The sequence below is a fragment of the Colletotrichum gloeosporioides genome (assembly GCF_011800055.1).
Source record: "Colletotrichum gloeosporioides strain Lc1 chromosome Unknown consensus_40, whole genome shotgun sequence".
NCBI classification, from domain to species: domain Eukaryota; kingdom Fungi; phylum Ascomycota; class Sordariomycetes; order Glomerellales; family Glomerellaceae; genus Colletotrichum; species Colletotrichum gloeosporioides.
This window is the reverse complement of record NW_025544685.1, coordinates 535,762-552,313: the sequence shown is the minus strand read 5'-3', so window position 1 is coordinate 552,313 and position 16,552 is coordinate 535,762. Positions and strand designations below refer to the sequence as shown.

General features: G+C 48.7%; 7 protein-coding genes across 7 annotated transcripts; 3 read left to right on the top strand and 4 right to left on the bottom strand.

Moving 5' to 3' along the window:
* Positions 1–2,875: 2,875 nt before the first annotated feature.
* Positions 2,876–3,721, top strand: GCG54_00005196 (uncharacterized protein; the record flags this gene model as incomplete). Its single annotated transcript, XM_045405225.1, has 1 exon — positions 2,876–3,721. One exon carries the CDS (start codon positions 2,876–2,878, stop codon positions 3,719–3,721), a length of 846 nt encoding a protein of 281 aa, XP_045264989.1.
* Positions 3,722–4,038: 317 nt separating this feature from the next.
* Positions 4,039–4,524, bottom strand: GCG54_00005195 (uncharacterized protein; the record flags this gene model as incomplete). The annotated part of the gene is made up of 1 exon (XM_045405224.1): positions 4,039–4,524. The coding sequence occupies one exon, from the start codon at positions 4,522–4,524 to the stop codon at positions 4,039–4,041; it is 486 nt and encodes a 161-aa protein (XP_045264988.1).
* Positions 4,525–5,826: 1,302 nt separating this feature from the next.
* On the top strand, positions 5,827–8,038 carry GCG54_00005194 (putative transcriptional regulatory protein C1F7.11c; the record flags this gene model as incomplete). The annotated part of the gene is made up of 3 exons (XM_045405223.1): positions 5,827–6,286; positions 6,354–7,054; positions 7,115–8,038. The coding sequence occupies 3 exons, from the start codon at positions 5,827–5,829 to the stop codon at positions 8,036–8,038; spliced, it is 2,085 nt and encodes a 694-aa protein (XP_045264987.1).
* A 238-nt stretch (positions 8,039–8,276) lies between these two features.
* On the bottom strand, positions 8,277–9,342 carry GCG54_00005193 (putative NADP-dependent mannitol dehydrogenase; the record flags this gene model as incomplete). Its single annotated transcript, XM_045405222.1, has 5 exons — positions 8,277–8,677; positions 8,739–8,807; positions 8,871–8,954; positions 9,012–9,088; positions 9,143–9,342. 5 exons carry the CDS (start codon positions 9,340–9,342, stop codon positions 8,277–8,279), a joined length of 831 nt encoding a protein of 276 aa, XP_045264986.1.
* A 702-nt stretch (positions 9,343–10,044) lies between these two features.
* GCG54_00005192 (NADH dehydrogenase-like protein) lies at positions 10,045–11,160 on the bottom strand (the record flags this gene model as incomplete). Its single annotated transcript, XM_045405221.1, has 1 exon — positions 10,045–11,160. The coding sequence occupies one exon, from the start codon at positions 11,158–11,160 to the stop codon at positions 10,045–10,047; it is 1,116 nt and encodes a 371-aa protein (XP_045264985.1).
* A 277-nt stretch (positions 11,161–11,437) lies between these two features.
* Positions 11,438–13,516, top strand: GCG54_00005191 (uncharacterized protein; the record flags this gene model as incomplete). The annotated part of the gene is made up of 3 exons (XM_045405220.1): positions 11,438–12,502; positions 12,560–12,849; positions 12,904–13,516. The coding sequence occupies 3 exons, from the start codon at positions 11,438–11,440 to the stop codon at positions 13,514–13,516; spliced, it is 1,968 nt and encodes a 655-aa protein (XP_045264984.1).
* A 428-nt stretch (positions 13,517–13,944) lies between these two features.
* On the bottom strand, positions 13,945–14,292 carry GCG54_00005190 (uncharacterized protein; the record flags this gene model as incomplete). Its single annotated transcript, XM_045405219.1, has 1 exon — positions 13,945–14,292. One exon carries the CDS (start codon positions 14,290–14,292, stop codon positions 13,945–13,947), a length of 348 nt encoding a protein of 115 aa, XP_045264983.1.
* Positions 14,293–16,552: the final 2,260 nt, after the last annotated feature.

Here is a 16,552-nt window from a genome sequence, read left to right as displayed (position 1 = left end):
ATTAACTCTAAGAAGTTCTAATAAGTATAAAATACCTCTTAGATTAATTTAAAGACTAATATAAGCTCTATAATACCCCTATTAATAAGGAAATTAACTTTATAGTTACTTAATTTACCTAAAGTTAGTTATAATAACTATTTTAACCTATAAAGGTATTATAATACTCTTTAAGAGCTTTAGTAGTAGCTTTATAAGCCCTATTAATTAATAATATTCTAACTTATATTTAGTCTAATTATATACCCTTATAATACCTTTAGTATAGTACTTTTAACTCTTATAGCTACTTATACTTATTAATTATTAATAGCTAATAAGTACTTAATAAATATTATACTAAATTTATAAAATCTCCCTTCTATACTATTATAGTAATTTTATATCTTAGTTAAAATTTATAATAGCTTAAAAAATACTAGAATATACTAAAGATTTATAGATAGTTTTATAATACCTAAAAAGGATTTTAAAAGTATTAGGAATAATAGTATATTAAGGAATCTAACTCTATTAATTATTAACTTTATCTAGAGCTCTAATAAACTACTTTTTTATTACTTACTATTACCCTAAAAACTAAAGACTCTAAATATTATTAATAATTAAATAATAAAACTTATAATACTACTATTAATAAAACTAATAAACTAAAATAATATTTTAGCTTCTTAATCGCTAAGTCTATTAATAACCCTATTTAGTAATAGATTTTATATTAATAGACCTTCCTAATACTTAATAAACTTACTTTTAATATCTTTATTATCCTAATAATAATAATAAACTATAAGAAGGTATTTAGCTTTATTAAATTAGTTCTAATATTATAGAGGTTATTAATAAAGCCCTCATAGCTTAAAAAGACCTAATACTTCTAGAACTAAATTTAAAGTAGTAATATTACTATTAGTAGTTACTACTTTAAGTAGAGGGGTTAATAGAGAGCTATATAACTTTAGATTATTATATAATATAAGTTTAGACCCTCTAAAAATATTATAAGAGCTTCACTAACTTCCTATTTAAGTAATTTAAATTAAATTAAATTAAATTAGTTAAAATAATTAAAAATATTGCGAAAAGTTATTCAATCAGCTAATCTCAAGCCTCAGTTTTAACTTAATTAATTGGTATGCTGCGCTACTAGGCTCTATATTACCCCAGTCGTGTGACTTGTCCCATATCGAATCGTCATCCTGTTGTGGCCTGACGGGAAGAGGGAGGCGCGTCATCGGCAGCGTGACTGTAGTTTCTTGTCGACGACCGCATCAACAACCCACGATGAGAAGCACAAGTGTCTTTGAAAGCTCTTTGAAGGGTGTTTGAAGGCTCACTTTGCTGGCGGGCTTTGGAACATAACAGTAGTAACGTAGGTACCATACAATGAGCGTTTTGATCTCCGCCAATATATGCCGGCCTTGTTGGCCCCTGGATCGGAGACCCGATCTCGGCCGAACGGTCAAGGATTTGGATCCTGGCTTGGGAGAAAGACGGTACCTTTCCGATGCCCCTTCCCGGAGCTTCAGACATTCCGCTGTGTCGTCACTCACCACACGAGAACTTAAGCAGATTTAAGTCAGGGGGGGAGGGGGCGGGTGCGCAAAAGTGTTGTCTACCCCGAGTGACCAGCTACGCCAGCGTGAACAGCATGTCCAGCGGATCTCTTCAAGAACCATTTATATGGAATAATGTTTCCGTTTTTATCTATATACCTTCAATGCATGGGCCTATGGTCACGTACAGATAATTAGAAAATATCGGTGCCCGCCAGTTGGAATCAGGCAAAGTGCTACATGAGCAGGCTTTTATGCGTTTGCAGAGGACAATATATGTAGCTGAACTTCAGCACAATATTGGCCCCAATGAAGCAATTACCGACAAGAAGTTCATGAAGAGTCGCGGCCTTGCCAAAAATAACAAGATCTTCGAACCAAGGCCGCGACTCTTCATGAACTTCTTGTCGGTAATTGCTTAATGTGCACCCGGCGGAGACAGTAGCACCGGACTGTCTCCGCCGCTCTTGAATAAGGATAGTGGGGCATGGCCACCGGGTATTAGGCGGAATGCCGAACACGGAGACCCGTAATAGGCCGGGCGCACTGCCGTCCTACCTCAAGACAAACATCTCGTGATTTTGTTTCGAAATGCCTTGGTCGTCCATGATTCAGTGAATCTGCTTAAGTGCCCCCCAGCGTCTCTCTTAATCGGGACAACAAACGGGGTAAGTCCCGCAGTCTCAGTGTGTTGGAGTCATCCTGCCACCACTTGTCGCTTTAAAAAAAAGTGCCAGATGCCCCAAGAGGCTTGCAATCAAATTGGATCAGGTCGCTGAAGCCCCAACGTGCCGCACATCGTCCGGCTGACCTTTGCGCGTCGCAGTGAACTGTTCTACCAGCCGATTGGACTTCCTTCGGGAATAAGCACGGCCTGACGTCGCCGAGCAGGTTAGTGAGTCGTGACCGACTCTAATGTTGGTGCCTGGGCTTTCCCCAATTTTGGTGGATGAAGTGAGTTGATCGGTACATGCTTTTGCCTAATTCGGCTATGGAAAGGGAGGCGCAGCGCAAGGCTTGTCTCGCAAAGCTGCGCCCTTGGAGCTGGATGCAATGCAGTTCAATGATAGGTTCCGTGGGTATCTTACATCATTCGGGCCAGCCGATGGACGTCCTGTGAGTTCGATTGGAGCAAACTTCATAATAAGGCTGCGTCCGTCGTAGGATTCCATCCCTTGCAGTTGGCAATATAAAGACACGACGGTGCCTTGGCAATAGATGGATAATGCTGCTGCATCAAATTTCTTGAGCGCTTTGCAAAAACGTTTGTCAAAAACCTTTTTTTCAATGCAACATTCTCGTCAAATCTCACAAACAATATGGATTACGAGAAGGGCAAACTTGCTGAGGCCGACGGCTACAGCAATCCCCCACCATATCCCGGCAACAACGTGGAACTGCCAGACTACGAAATACCGAGATCCAACAACACAGGGTCAGATACCCGGCTTGTCGCGGCGACCGCAAGATTTCCGCCGACTTTAAACTGCTACTATCAATGGAAGTGGAAACAGGTTTATTATCTGGGGCCTTCGGCCAAAGAGAAGATGTTTGCAATCTCGTTCGACGGCAAGCTATTTTCTACCAAGCAAACCCTTTGCCTTCACAATGGTCCCAGCGACAAAGCACCCGTAATGGCCACTGCGAGCAGGACTGGCATGGGATGGCACGACCGTTCCACCATCAACGTGAATCGAGAATTTGGAAGCGGGAAGGATATCAAACTTGAAAAGCCCGAAGATGCAGGCTTCAGAAAGAGCCAAGTCCGAGCCTTCCACATGAAAACTCCGAAAGGGAGGGTCGAGGAGTTTCAATGGAGGACATCCCATGGAAATGAGATCAAGGAGCTGGCGGGACACTCATCAGGCTGGAAGCTTGTTCGCATGATGGGACCTGAGTCCATCGGAGGTCACTCCAAGAATCCAGACTTGGGATTCTCGAGTGATGGACAAGAGGTTGTAGCAGTCTTGGCGCACAACATGTCATGGAGCATGACCAAGGGCTACAGGTTTGCGTTTATGGGGACAGGACTTACGGGGACTTTGGGCGAGGAATGGGAGGCGACGGCTGTTCTGACAGGATTCTGGCTGTGGTACCAACAAGTCACCACGAATTCTGCGGCAGGTGCCGGGGCGGCCGGGGCGGCCGGGGCGGCAGCATGCTGATATGCTTGTTGTCAGCGCTTTTGATTTGACATTTTATGTTACCAATACGACATTTGTACCTGAAGAGCAGGCAAGTGGAAACTCAAAAACCCAAAGTACCATAAATGGGAGGCCAAAATTCGGACTAAATTGAAGGAGCAATTTTGCTCAATTATGATCTATCAAAACGTTGGAAAGCCTGGGAGTCCAGAGCCGAGCCAAAAAGTTCTTGAATATAAAACACCAGTAGTTCGAAATCAAATTCTCCGTCGTCCGCCACTCCGCAAGATGGTTTGTGCAACTAGTTGCATCCATAGCCGATCGTCGGTCCCAGGTTTCTACCACATCGCCAGCGGATTTGTGGCATTGGCAGGGCGGACCTGGATAACATCCCAATGCTCCACGATACAGGTGCCATCAAACCGGAAGATGTCGACAATCGCCGTTGGCTCCGGAGCACCAAGTGTGTCTAGGCGGTAGTGAATGTAGCCGGTATTGTTGTCGAAGTTGTTGTGGATGATAGTCATGTTGACCCCTTCAGGCGTGACGAGAGTCGCGAGAAAGTCGACAGAGCTTTGCCTGCCGGAGAGGACGTTCGGGTTATGCTGGATGTAGTCCTCCGTCATATGATTCAAGAGGGCCTTTGTGGTGTTCTTCTCCACGTAGAAGTCGTTGACGAAGTCGTTAAAGATGGCCCGCTGCTCCGCGGGAGTAGCTGGGCGGGAAGGACAGTTGGGTAGGGTTGCAGCTGCGGGGTGGTAACTGCCAAGTTTGGAGGCACTAGCAAGAGCGACGACGCTCAGGACCATAGAAGTAACACGCATGATGGGTGTTCGAGTGTTGTCTTCAAGTCGGGTAAAATCGAGAAGCCGTTTTTTTCATGGTTGGGGTGACGAGTTGGAGTGAAGTGCGAGAAGAGATAAAGTCCAAGACCAAAGTGAAGGCACCATATTTATATTGCTTCTGAGATGGACTAAGTGGTTTCTGACTTTGGTCATGAGGTCTTTCAGCTATGAGTTTGAGTACGTCGAGTACGTCGAGGCCCTTGCATGTGACAAGGGTGACAACGCCAGCTATTGACTAGGCCTTTTCGCGGCAGGAAGGCTCATGACTCTTCCCATGCTAAATCCAATCGCAATGTTCAATCCAGAGTTGTTATTCCCCTGAAGCTTACAAATATCGCTTTGACGTTGATATTAGATCTACCAGGGACTGGATGTGACCGACCTACCATTGACAACCAATTGGGCTTCGACCTTGCCCAAATGAGGGCAGGAAATACCGACTGATCCACCTTTGTTCCTACCGGAGGGCCACGTCAAAGATGCCGACCCGCGCGCGCGGTAAAGAAAAGCTTGTCGGGGTTGGTAGTGGGTCATCATCGGACCGCCGATGACACCCGATCGCCGTCCCGGAACCGCCCCTGACTAAGGATCATAAAGATGACAAGACGATCGGACCTGTTTGATTCCGCTTCCCAGAAGGAATTTGGTGGAAGCTGTCAAATATTTGCATCTTTTCCTGTGGGAAGCTCTGTTCATTTGGCGTTGTCACCCGTCTCTTCGAATTCAGTCTTACAATCCTCCGGATCGTGAAGAACACCTGTGTGGGGCTGTTAGGGTTGGCGGCTAAACCTCACCATCGTCAATTGGCCTGCATGGCATCGACGAACACACTGCTTGCTGTCCCCGTTCATCCGATCATTAGATGACACACAAGATGCAGTTTGTTGGACAAAAAATGCTAACAAGCTTCGTCTCGTCAATCCCGCGTCTATGCAGGTGACTGGGGCACCTGACAACTGTACTGACAACTGTGGCGGAGAGCTGTGGCACGGGCTATCCTCTTATCTCCGACAAAGTCCGAAATATCCATACTTTCGCTTACCCAGGCGTCGGTCGACTGTGCTCCGACAGTCGAGGAGTCCTGAGGGGTAGCATCACGTGTTGTGGCTTGATCACGATCATCAGTGGGCCGAGACATTGTGGAGGCATGAACATCGGCATACATGATCTAGGAGTATTACCGGGAACTATGAGACCTTGAATTGCCTTGCGACTGGCAGCACGTAAATTTTGCGTTGTGCAGGGTCTTTTATCTTGGTGGCTGCGTGAACATGCACAACAATGCAACCATCAGGTCCATCTCAGCCAAAATGCCCGACCACCGTGACAGTCCGGGCTTGTGTCAACTGTCAAAAGAGAAAGAGCCGGTGTATGAGAGGCAGCGCTCCGAATGACCCTTGTTCTTATTGCTCCAAGACCGGAAAGACATGCAGCTTCGAGAGCCCACCCGATCGGACCCCTCTGACCCGGAAGAACCTGGACGCAGCGGAACTTCGGTGCACACAGCTCCAGAATCTGCTGCAATCGCTTAACCCGGATCTCGATATCGAATCGGCATTGAATCAACCCGGAAATCAACGGCTGGAAAATGACGATAGCTCCAACACTCCGGAAGAATCCGATGAAGTAACCCCGCACAGCTACGAATGGCACGAGGGATCTCTGTCGCCAGAATACAAGTCTTCAACCCATGATAACGATGGCATGGCTATGCTTTCTAGTCACGACTCTGGATACCTCGGTACGGAGAACAACTGAAAGTCGATTTACCGATCATCCTCAATGCTGATCGAAATCTTGCGTAACAGGAAGCAGTTCTGGGTCACAACTACTAGGCGAAATTGACTCAGTCATACACGTATCGAGCACGCCGAGGCCCAACTTACCGACATCACGTAAACGTCGCAGGCAATCATCAAGTTCCGCCGGACTCCCACCTGCGGAACCTTTAGACCTACCAGTATCATACGTCGCAAGCCGCTTAATAGACGCCTACTTCCTTCTCTACAACAACTGCTACCCAATCTTACACGAGAAGACCTTCAGAGAACGCGTGAACGCGGGACACCGACAACGCCTTATTCAATCACCATGGCGCGTCGTGTATCATATGGTGCTCGCCATAGGACATTGGCTATCGAGTACTGAAACGGAGCACCTGCAATCCGGACATTACAGTGCAGCGAGATCAAACTTGTCGCTTCAAATGCTGGAGTCTGGCACAATCGAGACCGTGCAGGCCTTTCTGCTTATGGGAAATTACCTGCAGAAAAGAGACCGAACCAACACCGGCTACAACTTCATTGGGTTGGCGTATCGAATGGCGTTGGGGCTGGGCCTGCATCGTGAACCTCCGGGACCCGAAGACACCCTCGGCCACGAGCGCCGGAGGCAGTTGTTCTGGACAGTATACTGCTTCGAGAGCGGCTTCAACATTACAACGGGACGGCCACCGACGATGTCGGATGACTTCATTGATACTCGAATTCCACGCAACATTGATGACAAGGTAAGAGTTGGTGATATTGCTTCAAGTATTACCCCACATGCTCATGGTTAAACCCAATAGGAGCTGTCTTTCAAGGCACCCGTACCACCTCCAGTCGACTACCCGACTACATATTCAGCGGTAATATGCCAAGCTCAACTGGCAAAGATTGCCGATGCTGTTTACCACGAATTCCTCCTAGCAAAAACCGCAAGTACGAAGGTCGAGTACCGTGTGGCAGAGACCATGGATCGGGATCTCAATCGCTGGCGACAGAATCTACCTGGATACTTCCTCACGACGGACTGCCCGAATTGGTTTAGGGCACCAAGATCTGTTGTTCTCTGGAAAGAACAAAATCTCCGCATTCTTCTCTGGCGCGGCAGCCAAAAATACCACAGCTATCTTCCAACCAAGAACAACGCAGAAGAAAAGTGCCTTGAAGTTGCCATGCAAAGCATCCACGACATCGCCACATTCTGCATGACCAACGAAGCCAGTCTACACCAGGGCCTCATCTGGTACGCGACGTACTTCTTATTCCAGGCTACATTGGTCCTGGAAGCCAATTATCTAACCGAAACCAGCCGGCCCGAAGAGGACAGACTCGCATGGCAGCATTCCGTGTCAAAGGCGCGCGCTTGTCTCAAGACTCTGGAGCAGAAGAGCAGATCAGCGAAGCGCTGCTTAGAGATGTTGGATCGCATCCACAGCCAGTTTCAGTTTCTACCGCAGCTTGATTTGGAGCTGGATCCAACTTCCTTCCAGGTGTCTAACCTGGGCCAAGATATCACGGCAGCTTACCCCGAGAGCAGTATCATACCGCCATCTCACGACTTTATGGAGCTGCCGAGCGAGAACGACTTTGCATTCTACGGTGAAAGTCAACCTGTATTTGGCGATGACACAGCGGACCCGAGTCTCCGTATGTTGCTGAACGAAGCATCGCTTGACTTTATGGACAACATGCCGCTAGACCTCCTATTGGGTGACTGGACTTCATGAATGGAGTTGCCTGAAAAAGCCATTGAAGCAAAGTCAGAAACAAAGCCGTTGCAGCAATGCAACTTATCTTCATGTAGCGGTGGTATAGCACCGGAAAAGAAAAATTAGAGAGAATAGCGGCTGAAATATCAGATATCTTCACTGAGATTCGCCACCGGCTCATCTACGCACCTTCATTCTAACTTCTATTTGATATTCCCTATTCAAGTCTATTTGCACCTATTCTCATGCAGCCTTCTTAGGGCAAAACGTAACCTCCGTCAATGATAACATCGCTACCTGTCATGTACGTGGACGCGTCACTAGCCAAGTACAGATACAGGCCCTTGATCTCCTTCGTGTGGCCCTGTCTTCCCAAAGCCGCCATGCGGTACGCTTCTTGCAGCGCCAACGGACCAGCGCCCATCTTAGTGTCGAAGAAACCCGGGGAGACAATGTTGACCCTCGCAAACTCGCGCCATTCGCGGGCAAGAGACTTTCCGAAATGCGTCACGTACGCCTTGGTAGCGTTGTACACGGGCTGGTCGACGGGCACGTTGACGATGTGACCACTCATACTGGATGTGATGATGAGGTTGCCGAAGCCCTGGCGGTGGAAGACTTCACCAGCATACTTTGAGCAGTACACGATTCCGTCAACTACAAGATATTAAGATTCGGTCTAAAGGGAAACTCGATGGAGATATTTGCAGCAACCTACCGTTGACAGACATCTGTTTCCTGTACTCATCGAGAGTCTGTTCGAGGATAGGCTTGGAGATAGCCATTCCTAACACGGTGTAAGTTTTCTTCCCACGCTGAGATATTATCTCTGCATCAATTGGCAACTCACCAGCGTTTGCGATGAAAACATCAATCTTGCCAAAGTCTTGCAGAACCTTGGCGATAGTCTCTTGGACCTGGTTGGAATCCGAAACTGAGATGCACAGTTAGTAACAGGGTCTCTAGTTCTAGTTTTGTCAGGTCTGCTTACCGTCGACCTTGTATGCTGATGTCTTCACATTATGTGTGCTCGCGAGATCTTTCGACTTCTGAATCGCCGCATCATTTCTATGAATAGTTTAACGCCCTGATTCCGGTTGATCAAGTTGCCCGAAAACTTACGAGTTGTACCACAACGCAACATTGCCTCCGGCTTCAGCCATCGCCTCGGAAACTGCATACCCAATACCATCCGCGGCACCGGTCACGACAATTACCTTGCCAGTAACTTTGAGCTGTTCCAGAACGTTGGAGGGTGTGTTGGGGAAAGGCCTGGGGAAGCCCTCGCGGGTCTTCTGGCAGTCATCGTTGGACATAGACATGTTGACGTTGGTTGTGATATGACTTGGCTTGAGTTACTGTGACAGAAAGCCCTACAATGTTCGTCAAATTCATGAAAGTTCGTTGCTTTAATGAGACAGCTGGATTGAGACGTGGCATCGGCCGCTCCGCTCCGCGTCGGTGTGCTGTCGTCCGAGAGGGGAGTCTTGGTGGGGGCGGGGCAGGTACCCAGAACTGAATCATTGGGGCGCATGTCACTGTCGGCGGAGCCAATCCCGGCGGGCAGTTGAGACTGTTTCGTTGGACTCGACGTACCCTTCTGACGTCATAACACCTATCTTGAGAAGTAAAATATCTCTCAAGGTGTCACGCAGCTTGGCTAGTTATTTGGAAGATGCTCTTGGCGCTGGCATGGAAGACAGTTGGAACATTTACATGGTTGTTTTACATGCCTACTAGTCTAGCGAACACCCCCTTGAATCTCAAGCTCAAGGAATGCTTTCGCGACGCCGGGAAACCTAAATCAAAGCATACTTTATACTTTGTACATTCAAATCCGTACCATCGTAACAACTTTATCGTCGTTATTTGTCCTTGACATTTCTGTTTATCATTCCTGACCGCCCCTCTCTTAGGAAACGGCTCCAGCATGGTCTTGAACAACTCGTCCGAATCTTGGCCTAGGGGGCTGGCCATAGCGAGCGCCTCTTTCGCGTCCACAGGAGGATAGATCAGTGTCTGGTTTATGTACGTTTTGATTCTCTTCGCAAAGTCTCCATGCAGTTTGACCTTCCTTTCCCATCCCTCGCCAATGACTGCCCCCATGAACCCAGGTCGAGACAGCAGTTGTATGCAGCCTGCGAATACTCCATCATCGGTTCTCCAAGCAGCGCTGCAGCGGCGTTATGCCCAGACACTCGACCAAGTTGGAGTGCATGCTGACAGGACATGAGCGCATGGTGGCCGCTCGAATCTGTGATGGCGTAGGCGGCGTCACCTGTCGCAAAAATGTCCTTGTTCGTCGAGGTCTGCAGATACGTGTCGACATGCAAGCGACCGAGAGAGTCTCTGGGTCCCGCTATCTGCTGCACAAGAGGGGATGCTCTCATTCCGGCAGTCCAGATCACTGTGTTTGTCTCGATGCGCTCGCCAGAGGCAAGGATAACTCCCTCCCCGTCAACTGTTGAGACTGCAGATCCAAGTTTGACTTCGATGTGCAGCTCCTCCAAGGCTTGTTGGATGATTGGGCGAGGTCCGGGTCCGAGTTCCGGGCCAACTTCTTGGGCACCATCCACCAGAACGATGCGTGTCTTATCAATGTGGCCAAGACGCTTCGGAAGCTCCGTTGCGAGTTCGATGCCCGTGAAGCCGGCCCCGCAAACGACAATGGTGTCGCGGGCTGCGCTCTGTTGATACGACGCAAGGCTTTCGAGATGACGCTCCAATCCGGCAGCAGCATCTAGCGTGTCGATATCGAATGCATGCTGGTCAAGTCCGGTGACACTTCGAGGTTTGTTGAGACGACTTCCCGTTGCGATAATGAGGCGGCGGTAGTTGACTGTAATACTTTCTCCCGTCGGCGTGTGGACCTGCACTCTTTGTCGGATGCTGTCCATCGATTCGGCAGTGCCCTGGACGAAGTCGACGCCAGCAGATTGGAATAGTGTCGTCAATGGATGGATCATGTTGGCAGCATTGCTCTCATAAAGCCTTGGCCGTATCACCAATGCCGGCTCTGGCGAAATGACAATAACTTTGATTTCGTGGGTCTTGTTTTTGAGGTTGATGAGACGAGTTGCTGAGAGGGCACTCCACACTCCTGCAAACCCAGCTCCAATGATGACAACTGAGGTCGACATTATAAAGATTGTTGAGTACTTAGTAGTCAATATGTGGCAAACAGAAGATGAAACTAGTAAGCTACGAACAGCTGATGCTATCATATTTCGAGAGTTCGACTTTTATAACGGCTTGAGATATCCGGACACCCTAAAGGGTCTTGGAATAGCAATTCCGAGTGTTTCACCCGCTAGTTCTCTTGGGCTCAGGACTGTGCCACACATAGTGCTATGTAAGGAACGGCTACTCGGGCGCCTTTGTCATCATCACGGGCTCTCGTCGAATACCCGCGCCGCTATGCCGGATCCAGTAACCGGATACCCGGATACCCGCGTCCCCGCTGATCTCTTGCGCCAAACCCGCCAATTGCCAGAGTTCGACATGGGCCCTAACACGAATCATGCCATGGATTCGACCAACACTCCGACGCGCCAGACGAGGGGAGGGACGCGATCCTCTCTCGCATGTTTGCCGTGTCGATCCAAGCACTTGAAGTGCGACGGCAAGCGGCCCCAATGCAGCAGATGTATTGAGTTCGAGAAGCAATGCGACTTTGCTCCATCGCGAAGAGGAGGGTTAGACCGGGCGGCTTTGGCGGAGAGACGTAAAAGGCTTGCCGCCGAAGTCCCTGAGTCTGTTTCGAATGAAACCTCGACACCTCGCTCAGAGCAACTTGGTCAACATCAATCGGGAGATGTCCCAACCCAAGTACAAGGCTGGGAGTTATTGGACGACTTCAATTTACTTGACGGGGCAATTCTCGGGGATGATTCAGTGCAGTCGACTTCAAAGTCATCGCCTCACAGTCATGCTGGAGACGTCGAGATGGACCCTTTGATCATGTCCTACTACAAGAGCTTTCACAAACTGCATCCATTCCTGCTACCACGAGCCGCCTTCCTCCGACTCATCAAGGACCCTCCCCCAACACTCAACTTCGGTCCACTGATAGCAGTGATGCGTCTAATCGGCAACATATATGCGACGCAAGAGTGGTCTATCTCACTCCAGGACCAGGCGGAACAAGGCTTGCTGCAATTATCCCCAAATAGTCCAGTACTGGTTCAGTATCGTTTGCTTTTTTCCGTTGCCTTATTTTGGAATAACTTCAAAGATGAAGCGAAACATCATATGGACTGCGCCACAAAGGTTGCGGAACGTCTTGGGATGCACATATCTGACTTCCCAAGGCAGTATAGTGCCGGCGAACCAGTTCTAGAGGAGTCGTGGAGACGGACTTGGTGGATGCTGTTCATCATCGATGCATACTATGCCGGGACCTTGGGAACCATGAACTTCAGAGTCGGAAACATCGAGGCGACAGTCGAGCTTCCTTGCGAGGAGAGCGAATATGAGTCAGAGGTCAGCAAATGCGGTCACCCATAAAAGCGTTTGCGGCGGAAAGCTAACTTGAATTAGACCATTCCTCTACCAAAAACTTTGGAAGACTTCGACTCCAGAGAGTTCGCTCCTGAAAGTGTCACTTTCTCATCCTTCGCGTACCTCATCAGCGCGGTGCGTTGTGCGGCGTTAGCGATATCTACCGTACCTAAGGTCGCCTCAAAGGAAGACTCCGCACAAGTGATTCATTCAGCCGACTCAATCATCGACGCGTGGTCTCTACTCCTCCCGAAAGAGCGTAGGAATGTCATGTCAAAAACAGGACAGGTTGATGAGCTCATGTTTCAAGCGCATCTTCTCATCGGAGTGTAAGATACTCTTCTACTCCCTTCATCGCGATGGTCTACTGACATTAGATGCAGAGCGAGCATTGGCCTTCATAGGCCTCTATCTGATCTGAGGTTTAATCCTGTGGAGGATGTGTCAAGCTGTGCCCGAGAGCCACCTGTCGATAACCCGTCGTCAGACTTGATTAACGTGCACACTGTAAGGGTACTTCGAGCAGTCGAGTCGCAAATCCGTCTGCTGGCTTTGCCATCCAGACCATTCCATCACACCCCTTTCACGACCTGCATGGTCAGCGAGGGGACACTTGCGCTGCTTTCAGCTTGCAACTTCTTACTGCAAGGCAAGCAGCTAGCAATCGCGAGAGACCAAATTCGACTAACCATTGGATGTCTGAAAGCTTTGGGAGAATTTTGGCCGAGGACCGCTAAGAACGTGTCGGAGATACAGACCATTGCCCGCCATGTCCTTGGTTTGAAAGCGAAAACTACCAGTAGCCATAGCACACAGAATCCGAGTGATACAGCCAATCAGCCAGGCAGGAGGGTTGATATAGCGTTGGGACACCACGGCTCAAACAATGAAAGTGGTATACTAACTTCTCTTGGGCCTATGGAGGATGTCTGCGGATGGTATAATCTGTCGGATTTCGGTTCAGATCTCGCGCAATGGCCCGAGCATGAAACATAAATCCATAGATGCACCTCTCATTCACGACATAGTTTCTAGGTGGTTTTTGGACGGGCTGGGAATTCCTGAAGTCGAGTGTGAGACCACCGAACGATACATGCTTGGTTTGGGCTGGATGTGAAGGTCTTCCGGGCTTCATTATGTAGACGCACACATGCGGTTCAATCGACTTATAAGTTGAATCGTATCAATGCAAATCATTTTCCAACGCATTATTTGAAAACGGCTACGGAAGCCTTTTATTTACTCAACATTAATCAAGGAGAATACAAAGTTTGATTTTCCATCCCATGTATATCCACTCTCGTCACTGACATCTTTTGCACACTTGCTGCCTTGCCAACAGATGTAATGAAGATCCGGTCTCAAAATCTCGCTGTACCCCTCCTTGTCTCCAACAGTTCCGTCTATTTGTGTTGTTGGCCATTTCAACAGCTGTTGATGGCGCCGTATCTGTTGTGCGTAGCATGCCAGTATGAAGACTTGATCATGCCACTGGAGCAGACAATGGTCGTGGCGAAGTACATGTAAACCTCGTTTCCTCCGAATGGTGCTCCGCAGCCGTTTGGCTTCTGAACGGTGCAACCGGGCCAGCGCTTCAGGTTCTCCCACAGCAGGTGGCACACAGCCGGAGGGTCATCGACGTCGCTGATCTTGATCTCCCAGAACCTGGTTGCCGCGTTTTGAGACATTGAGCATCCGGCTTCAGCTGAGGCGCTACCGATCAGACTGGAGATGGCAACGGCACTGGCGGTAAGAATGGCGGAGATCTTCATAGTGCCGAACTCGAACTTTGAAGTTGATGACTGGATGCTAAGTGCAAATGAGTGAAGTGCCGCGCAGGAGCAGATTTCAAAGATCTTGGTTGCGACTGAGAGACTGAAGAGGGATGACCTCGGGTCACTAAGTATTGAGGTTATGTGATGAGGGCGGTGAATGGTGATTCATTCGGGTCGAAAATATCGATGAAACGAAATGCATTTATACGTTGGGACTGCCATCTAGACACCCCAGGTTTCTCAGAGTTTTAACTGTTTGTTAACAAAGTGTGCTGATGCTTCCCCCTATCCAAAGGGAGAAGGTGGCGGGAGACGCAGGAGATGGACTTGAGAGAGACGCCCTCGCCATGCTGCGAGATTGCCATCCGTACGACAGCTATCGCCCCCGGATATAAAAATCCCAAGCCTCGCACAAGATGAACGTTTTCGGTTTGGAGGTTTGTTCACATTCTTGGCCTACCGTTTCCTGGCCGTGTTGCCGTTGGTAATACCCTGCATCAGTCCAGGGTATGTCCGATGCGGCGATGCCCCCCTTTCTTGCTTGTGGTACATACCTCATAGGTATTGGGCGTTTCCAACTGCAGGCCTGTAACACAATGGGCCGATTCCCCTCATGCAACTTGGACTTAACCAAACTACGCACGGAACTACTCTCCGTTCAACAAGCAAACAAGGCCAAGATGTCTCACAGATGTTCCGCGTCCGTTATGGTTTGGCGGAGTACATAGAACAATCTGCCCTGGTTTGCAAACGCCATATGGAACTCCACGTGATGGTTTGCCCCTGGCTAGGTTCTTCTTTCAGCTGGTTCAATTCCGATTATCATGGGCCCCGGATTGTCTTGCGGACTCCGCGATTTATCATGCCCGACAGTTTTCCCGGCTTTGTTAACCACATGCAATGGACAATAAAAGATTATCTCAACAGCAGCTGATGGTGATCTTTTCCGCATTCAAGGTAATTACAGATTTTAGCAGGAAATAGGGTGGAATCGTTTTCGGAAAGTTGATATCCACCAAAGGATCGAGCTGAAGCCTCCGACCATGGGTTGGGGACTCCAGTAATCATCATCCACCTCGGATCGAAGCGATTGTTTTCGCGAAGCAAATCCATCAGTTATATTTCGGAAGCTCAGTTATAGCTGCTCTGATTGCAATATTTGGCTGCTAGTCATGGTATGGATTCGCTACGTTGGATGCCATTGAGGTGCAGATTAAATTCGCAGTAGATCCTAAATCTTACTCGTAAATCGATTGCATGCAATGCTCCTCCCGCAGCGACCGAATGAATTGTCGGAGGCGGCTCCGAGCCCGGGTCGGAAGCTGACTGACAGCCCCCTCTCATCAAGCTTACCCAATGTCAACCAGGGGGCTGGTGAGTCCCACCGACTCCCACGTCCGGCGGACTTCAAACGGAAACTCTATTTAATTGAGATTCAACTTGTTGCCACCCAGCTCCTGTCTTTATGAACTGCATACGCATGGCGGGACACGTATGCATGCAAATGTGCTGGCAACCCTCATCAAGGAGCTTCTGTGCCGGCGCCGGCGTCTGTGCCCGCAATTTGTCAATCTCGCTACATGACTTTCACCATCTCGCCAATCTAAGACCAGTACAAAAACATAAGGTGCTGACGATGGAGATAGGCGCTTTGAAACTCAAAAGTTTTGTTCTTGCAGTTCTCTCCAGGGTTGTCATCTCACAGGCACGGAGATAGCCGTCAACGGTATCCTCGTGACCGATCAGGGTTGCCCGTGGAAACCTTGCAAGTCACAGCCCTCTCGAAAGGATCGCTTTCTGCATCCCTTGAGCTCGACTTCGCCGCAATGAAAGCTAACTAGCCTTCTTTCAGGCTGCCAATGTCTGATATCGCTTTCGGGTTGATACAGGTAATTTTTCCCAGCTTTGCAGGGCACATCGATCGCTGCTTTTGCGTCGCCTTTTCTCTGTCAGGCGCCCACATGCTGGCCACAGAGTTTGTAGATAGTCAAGTTTCCGTCAATTCGCGCCGCCAAGAAGAAGAAACTAGTAGCCCTATCAGAAAGTTAATGAACGATACACGACGTATTGCGTGAGATTGTGAAAGTCTGGCGGCTAAATCGCAAAATTCATGAGATGAACGTCGGTTCGATGATAATTGGATTACCCCTGCTTGCCATGTGGTTGCCGCAGACAATGGGGGTCGTTCTGCCCGATTCTTTACATAAGGCGATGGTGGCTGACTCGTGAGGGCGCTGTTTTGTTCCTTTTCAAGAGG